Here is an 8,497-nt window from a genome sequence, read left to right on the forward strand (position 1 = left end):
ATAAAGAGAGACGCAGTGGCGGTGAACAAGTTTTCGTTATTCGAACCCCCACCGATATTAGTGAAATTAGCTTTTGAGAAAGGGTAGTAACCTGCGATAAGCCCGCATTTCCTCCTCAGAAGAAGCAATACTCCTTGTAGTCTGATGCCGGAGAAATCGGGGTGAGTGCAACAACTTTTGCATTCGCTATGTAGCTTGTGTTGATAAAAGCTCCCCTTTTCTCCTGTTAAGGAATCAATTTATCACTCGTTAGCCTGAAAGCTTTTCCGGTTATTACCCATAATAGATGCGAGAAAAAAAAATAATATTGGATATCTTGTCTTTGTTACAGTGCCTTCTGCGGCTCCTGAATTAGTGTCTGTACAAACACTGAACAGCACTAGCATACAAATTGAATGGTTGGCGGTTCCTGAAGAATCCATATACGGGATTCCGACCAGATACACCATTTACTACGCAAACTCCGATGGCAAGGTGTATACCAAGGTTGTAAGGCCAGTCAATGTTCAGAATACATACCAAGAAGTTGTTTCTGGTCTTAAGGAATCTACTGAGTATTCATTCCAAGTTTCGCTTTCAACTGCAAAGGGGGAAGGTCCCCTAAGTGTGTCCAAATCTTCTGCAACCAAAGGTGGATGTAAGTGGTCCAAAAAGTATTATTTCATAGCATTTGTAATGTTATCAATGACAAAGCATTTTGACTCGTCTCGTTTGAAATTTTAAAGTGCTACTTTTTCACACGGCTTTTAAGCTATCGAAGAAAATTAGAGAGTGTGCTTTTACTCTTATAAAAGTGCTCACTCTAAAACCTTCTGTAAGTGCCACTTAAAGACTCTTTGAAGTCCCCTCTTCCCAAGATTCCGAAGAGTGTGCACTTCAAGACTCGTTTAAGTGAAATGTACTTAAAAGAGTTTGAATGAAAAACTTTCTAAAATGCGCACTATATGATAACTTACAGCGCGCTTTATAGAAGAAAAAAATTGTGGTGCGTACTTTAAAGACATTTTAGAGTACAAACTTCGAGACTCTTAAAAGACATCTTGAACTTCAAAGTGAAGGTTTCTTTTAGGTGTAATGAACCTTAAATCAGGCTCGGGAGCGTTCCGTTTCCTGTAATGAGTGCACTTAAAGACATTTTCAAGTGCGCTATTTTAGGCTTTAAAGAGTGCACACCTCAATGCTCTTTGAGTTGCTCACCCTAAGACACTTAAAAGTGTGTATTTTAAGGCTGCTTAAAGTGCACACTTTAGACATCTGAAGATTCTCGCTTTAAGACTCCTTGTGGTCGTAGATGAGGACACCTTAAAGTGCGAATTCAAGGATTCTTTAATTCCAATTAAACATGTTTTTGATTAACCAGGATCAAGAACGTTTACGGGTTGATATTGTTGTTAAGCATGCTTTGCAGTGTTCTAATGTCGTCTGATTTCTTAACACCTCACTGTCTGCATAACTGGGTTGTAACGAAATTTCCACTGATCTGAGGTAAGTACACTTTTCAAAAATAATACTCCATGTTGCGTGATGTATTTGAGTGCTGAAAAACATTCTTGTTTTCTGTTTACGTTTATTTATGTGGGTGGATTATACCCGCTTAGAAAACATATCACGACGTACTTTTTATTTGCTTGAAAGAATGGTAATGAAATTATGATACTGAACACGCTTTAAGATTGTTAAAATAAACAGAGCTGTTTGGAAGTTGTCTTCAAATGAGCTGATTATTTGACAGTACTTAGCGATCCAGTGCCTACAGCAAAAAAAATCTTTAAGTCCACGCGACAAACCCGAGAGATATTGTCTGTAATTAACAAGTCACGGTTCGTGGACCTCAGGATTTCAAGGAGATCTGAGTAAACATCGCTTTAAGTACGATGCATTACTTTTTTTGGATGAATTTGCATACTTATTTGACTTATTGAATTATTACCGGATAACCATATTTCCTTTCGAGATTGTCGCTTGCACTCCTGTTTTTTCAAACACATGACCTTTCTCGCAACAGCTGTATATGAAATAGTCGTAAATGGTCATACGTGGTCTTAAATGAACCTTATGCACCTAAAGTTGTTTACTTTATTTTCCTTTAGGGAAGAAAGATTTTCAAGGAGCAGTTATGACCGGACAGGTTATCAGATCAGTTTGCCAACCGATTGGGCTTTGATAGAACTTAATAAATTAGATAACATGATCTTTGCGATGTTACAAATGAAACAGAAATGAATTCACATAAAAGCACTTGTCAGCAATACCTCTTTTGTACAATAACTTCGATATTTCAGCCTGACCCGAATCTTATCCGAACAATCCGGGCTGCAAAGTTAGAGGAAAAAACTCAATACATTTTCACCAGTATGGCCTTCAAAAGATGCAAAATCATATAATGGCATGGTAGAGCTCAGTGGATTCAACATCCATACTAGAACTGATACGGACGTCAATAAAGGCCAGGAATCCAAACAGTGAATTTTATAATCACGTGGTATGGTTCGGGCATTGCGTTCCCAAGTGTCCCTATTCACTTCCTTTTTTTCTTTCTTTCTTTCTTTTTTTCCTTATTATTAGGGAAGCTTGTGGATTAACTCTCACAGGAAGAGGTTCTGAGGTAAGTAATCGTTAAAAGTGTTAAGGCAAGATAAGGATGGTGAACAGAAATGAATTAGTGTCTTACTTACATTTATGCCCTACTGACTTTTTTTCTTTGGGGTGTGGTGCGTACACCTCACGCCTCCCTTCCCTCCGCCCTCTTTATACTTATGAACGGGGGGACACATGAGATGGCTAAATGAGTAAAAAAGAAATAAAATTGAAACAAACACAAAACACGCACCACCCAAAAAAACACAAAATACCAAACATGAAATACAAACCAAAACAAAAACAGATGAGAGAATTAAACGAGAGTAACTTTGAACTTTTGCAGAGCCGTCAGGGGCACGAGGAGTGGCGTCCATGTACTGAGCAGTCTTGCACCTATCGTATAGCTTGTTGTGCAACTTGGTACCTGAGAAGCTCGCTGATTGCTCTAACGAGTGATCACTCGGGTGGCAATTGCTTTCTCTCTTGACCTCTAACGCTCCGAATTTAATTTCGTACTTAAGTGATAATTTTTATCCCACTGACTCCTTTTAATTAGTCTTATGATAATTGATCTCGGCACCCGCACGCAAAACACTTCTTTGAGTGTGTACTAAAAAGTTTGAGGTCAATGACTATCGATTTCGAAAAAATATTTGACACTTAAAAAGGCGTTTACAATAAAGGATGAGATTTTACGGCTTCCTGGGCACACGCAGACATGATAACCATTATAAGCACGTGGTGAATGATGGAGGCTACCCACGATAAGCGTAAAGATTTACAATTTTTTGTTTGCGAATTCTCCCGTATTTTTCAATTACTCTGAACGTGAAGTGATATTTAGGCTTGTTTAGGCTCCTTGTCTACTCGTTGCCAGACTGTAAACTGGTTTTTATTCTTATTACGCTCGCTTATTTAGATAAGATCTTTAAAAATTTTGCTGATCTGTATGTAAGCTTGTGATATCGGGAAAATAAAACTGATTTAAAGCATATGTTTTTAATTCTCGTCATACATATACCTAATAAACCAGTTACTACATAGAAAGTGCTTTGTACGGATTTTTATTCACTCTGCAACTCGTCAACTTGGCTATCGATTTGGAAAAAGTGGTGTTTAGAGAAGGGAATTGTCAAGGATCCCGCTTAACACTTTGCTCGAGCGATTCTAAGCCGAAATTTAAAACAAACTGATTAAACCTCGCAAACGACGATTCCACTCCATCGAAAGTGATTCGGACACAGACTGAACAATTGCTTGAACTGTTTAGCCGGACTTTGAACTTTTTTGCGCCATATAGATGTGATAATATCATTGTATATTACTGTTTTGATCGTACGCGGTTGTTTTGACCGAATGCACAGGTTTGAATAAATTATTTTTGCACCTGACGCGCGCGCTTTGCTTCCGCGTAATTATGATAAGCTATCTCATATTTTTTTTTATGCGTATTATTAATACATAATCACAGATTTTTCTCCTGCAGTTTGGAATAAATAAGCACTTGTGAATATTTTAAAAGACCAAAAATTGCACTCGCCCCACGGGCTTGTGCAATTTTGTTAGTTTTTGAAAAAATTTACTGCTTATTTATTCCAAATCGCACTCGAAATCATGAGATTTCCTATGCAAATGATCAAATTTTTATGGTCCTAAAAGCTTTTGATTGACTTTGTCTTCTTGATTCGTATTGTATGTAATAAGGAAACGTTGAAAAACAGCGTATTTTGTCTCGTCGTCAAGCTTGCCATTAAAATACTTTGTGAAGTCTAAACGGAAAAGAAAAAGTATGGCCCAGAACACTAAAATTAAATGTAAGAATTGATAATCAAGTAAAAGAACAGAAGAGCCGAAGAACCCACCTCCAACATTCCTAACAAACCTTAAGATCTTTCTAATAAAAGGGTAATTAGTGTTAGCAACTGAGTTAACGACGTGAATTGGCCACCGTAAAGAGTTTAAAAGCTGACGTGTAGAGCTGACGTGTAGACCTTCGCCATTCACTCTGACGAAGGGCTAACACTTTGAAACCCTTAACGGTGGCCAATTTACGTCTTCAACTCATTTGATAATACTTATTACTCTGTTATATTCTCCCACTGACGCAGCACCATAGTTTCTTTAGAAACTTACTCCCTTCATCTTTTTTCTACCAATAGTTCGACACCAAAATTTGCATATCATTACTCGACTGGCGGTTTTTTCTTCATTTTTTAAATTTTTATTATTTTTTTAATACAATAGCGAGTGAAGGGAGGGGAGGGGAAGTATAATTGTTTGAATAGTTTTGGAAACGTTTTGCAGTAATCGGGGAAATCTCGTGGAAATACTACCAAGACAATTAAGAGGCTTGGGCGGAGCGTACTTTGGTCCACAAAATGAATCCCCTTAAATTTAAAGATCGCCAAAATTTCTTTATCCTTGGGAAACACCTCACAATCGCATGAAAGGGCGAGTGAAGGGAGGGGAGGGGAAGTATAATTGTCTGAAGAGTCTTGGAAAAGTTTTGCAGTAATCGGGGCAATTTTGTGGAAATACTACCAAGACAATTAAGAGGTTTGGGCGGAGCGCACTTGAGTCCCCACAATTAATCCCTTTAAATTTAAAGATCGCCAAAATTTCTTTACCCCTTGGAAACACCTCACGATCGCATGAAATCTATTTAATTTATGTAAAGGACGTTCAATTATCTCACTATAATTATTTTGTGCATCTCCATTTCGATTGTTGTATTCATTACAGGCTGATGCAATCCAACAAGTAGGTAAGAAAATGCATATAACAAAGTAGATAAACGCAGTTAGCTAAACTGTTTTATGAAACTTAAATCTATTATTAATTATAACTTGTAATTCAGCTCTATTGGGAATAATTTATAATTACAGTGACTTATCTTCTCTGTGCTTTCTTCTTGCCATAATATGACTTTTTCTCACGTAGTACTTCTCACCTCAGACAGGAGAGGCTTTTTCTCTGTTCGTTGTTGTTAGAAAATTCAAAATTCAGCGCCAATCTATCTTCATACTTTCTGGTGACTTTAATATATTTCTCATCTGATGATTTCCCAGGCTCTTTCTCTTTTCCTAGTTGTACGACAATGATTGGTAGTAACTGAAATCGATAAAAAATGGTACGTATTTAGCAGTACTGAAAAAAAGTCGAACTTTCAAACGAGCCAATAAGTAAAGTTTTTTAACATGATATCTGCTTAACAAAACCTTAGACGATACAATTGAAAAACGCAATGACCCTATTAAAATTATCATGACTTAGACAAAAAAGGCACATCTCAATAACAGGGTTAAAAATCCTCTCTGGGAAATATCTTTATGTGATAATTATATAATTGGTATGATTTATTGAATTAACGTTAAGATTAGACTTTTGGAATCATTTACAATACAATTTCAAGCTTGGACAACCAACACAAAAATGAAGAATGTATGAAAATTCTAACCAGACTTTTTCTCTATTACTCATTTGTCGCAATGTGGTCACATAGCATTACAACCCTTTTTTTGCATAACTCGACTCACAAACACATGACTTTTTTTGCTTACGTCATATGACGTCTACCAGTATGTCCAGTCCTCTGCCGCGCAAACATCAGACTATTATCATAAATTCCTCTGCACTTCTTAACATAGGGTGCGACCAAATATTTTAAACAGCGACTTCGATGATACTATTCTTCCTAACTATGGACGTATTTTTGCAGGAATTTTTTGCGTTCAGAGAACGTCTCTATCATTGGTTCTTCGTCATTCTGCTGTTAGTGTCTTATTCATCAGCCCAAGAAGGTAAAAGTAATTTTTCACCTTTCGAAGACAAAAGTATTTGTAAGATTTGGAAGCGGAATCATCAACGTTGACTCAACCTATTCTGTATACAAGGTGTTTGCTCCGGCGGCACATTTATTTTTTTTTTTTCACGTTAAATACTAATGTAATGGGATTGAGTTCTGTTGAGTGTGAGAGAAGAAGCTTATTAAGTTAAATTTGTTGAAATGCGAAGCTTCAGTCGGTTTGCTTAAGCACAATATTTCGATATTGTAATGTAATTTTAATGTTTCGTTTTCCTTTGTACTCTATGGCTTCGACATAAATCGGCCTCCGCAAAGTTTAGTCGAATTCGTTGCATTTAATTTCTGACCAAAGATAAAGGTGTGTAACGGAGATACAAAAAGAAATACGCAAGCTTTCAAACATACAAGCTTAATTTACGCACAGGTGCTAGTTAAACACTACTCATGAGTCGCAATAATAATAATAATTTCCTAATGTATATCTTTAAACTATTTATATACTTCCCATTAATATGGGTTATGCTTGTTTTACGAGGTGAAATTTCTGCGATGGTACGTGACTGGTGTCTGTATTTTGAAAATATCAGTTTACATCAAGCGTTAGTGTTTTAAAACAATGACATCTAGCGGCTGGTTTGTTTATAAACGACTTCGGAAAACGCAACGCAAATTGGAACTGTTCCTTATTCACAGTTCCACTGTCAGGTTGAGCAAGTCATCACCTCTAGTCATTCTGTCTTTCTTCCCAAAGCGCCAACTATAGATTGTATAGTAGCACCGCATACATTTCAACTGAAAGATTGAGGAACGATCACTCGGTTTACTGATAGCCTGAGTGTCTGTTTCTGTCATTTACTTGGCAATATACATCATTAGTCGGTAGGTAATGGCTATCAAAACATGGTCAGTAGTCGGTACAAATCAGAAATTTTAAGTTTTTCCACCTCACCAATTATGTTCAGTGGATATGTTTCGACATCATTTTTCTCCTTGTACCTTTCCTTTTCTCCTTACCTTGATGTTAAACACCAAGTAATATAGAACTGAAGCTTTCTCTTCAGGTCCCCCACCCACTTGTCACCAATTGGCCACCTTTGCTTTTCTCACTTGCCATGGTATCTGAAACAGGCACATCACACAATAGCACTGTTATTGTCAAATTTGGACTCTAAATGAGAAGGGATGGTTTCCAGAAATGGCTTGGGGCTCTAAATAAGACTTGTGCCCCTCTCCATCCAGATGACTGCACTTCCAAGGGAAAGAGTCTCTAGTCAAATAATTAAGGAGGATAAACCTTCGTTAGTGCGGCGTTTCTTTACTGTAGAACATTTTATGTATCTGTTCTACGTCTTTTGGTGAAGAAAGATGAACTTTCAACTGAAGTTGTACGAATCTGATACATGTATGTTTCAATATTTACTGATATGGTATTTCCTTTCCCAGTGGTACCTGAAGCCCCAGCGGATGTCAAATTGGTCACAAAAGGCTCAAAGACGGTAGATATATCCTGGATGGCTGGTTTTAAAAGAAACAGTACCATTCAGAACTACACAGTGGAGATAAGAATAGATAAGGAGAACTTTAGCGATGTTGGTTGTCAAGGAACGCTCTAAAATGGTTCCTGTGTACTGTCCAACTCCTCCACAAGTGCTTCTCTCACAGGGCTTTTTCCTTTTACAAAGTACTTTATCAGAGTGTTTGCAACAGATGCAGTTGGCAGCAGTAAAAGCAGTTCTGTTGTGAATGTTACTACAGATGAAGAAGGTACTTTCAGGTTCATTGTTTCCCTATTGGTAATGACACAGACTAAATAATGAAAAGCTCAAACAGTCAGTAAAGGGGGTGTATCTCGATCGTTGTTTTAGGGGACTTATTTTTATTCTTTTGGCTGGAAATTAAATTTTGTCTAGAAGTAATCACTTCCACGCGATATTTTGTGAATGTTACTGGAAATGAACATCACCCACTGGAATATTGTTTTAAACACTCTTGCCTCTCCTTGTCAGTCGCTTTGTTCTGATGTACCTGTGATAAACCTTTGATATACCTTTAAACGGCCGTGTAGTTAGGTAACATTTTTCAACATCGAAGATTGCATGACAACATTGCATT

At 37.2% G+C, this 8,497-nt stretch overlaps 1 protein-coding gene across 6 annotated transcripts in view; it reads left to right on the plus strand.

The window, feature by feature from the left end:
* Window positions 1-3,563, plus strand: part of LOC131777792 (hemicentin-1-like) — a 56,354-nt gene extending 52,791 nt beyond the window's left edge. For 4 of the 6 annotated variants that reach the window (XR_010715909.1, XR_010715913.1, XR_010715911.1 and 1 more), the window contains exons 53-54: window positions 332-2,605; window positions 2,924-3,563. Coding sequence is in view for 1 of the 6 variants with exons in the window: in XM_066159678.1 (XP_066015775.1) it covers window positions 332-637; window positions 2,091-2,128; window positions 2,566-2,604 (383 nt within the window). In the remaining 5 variants the exon portion in view is untranslated. The remainder of the gene's footprint in view (window positions 1-331; window positions 2,606-2,923) is intronic. The other 2 variants (XM_066159678.1, XR_010715910.1) reach the window with 2 other exon arrangements.
* Window positions 3,564-8,497: the final 4,934 nt, after the last annotated feature.

Source organism: Pocillopora verrucosa, chromosome 12 (genome assembly GCF_036669915.1).
Source record: "Pocillopora verrucosa isolate sample1 chromosome 12, ASM3666991v2, whole genome shotgun sequence".
NCBI lineage: Eukaryota > Metazoa > Cnidaria > Anthozoa > Scleractinia > Pocilloporidae > Pocillopora > Pocillopora verrucosa.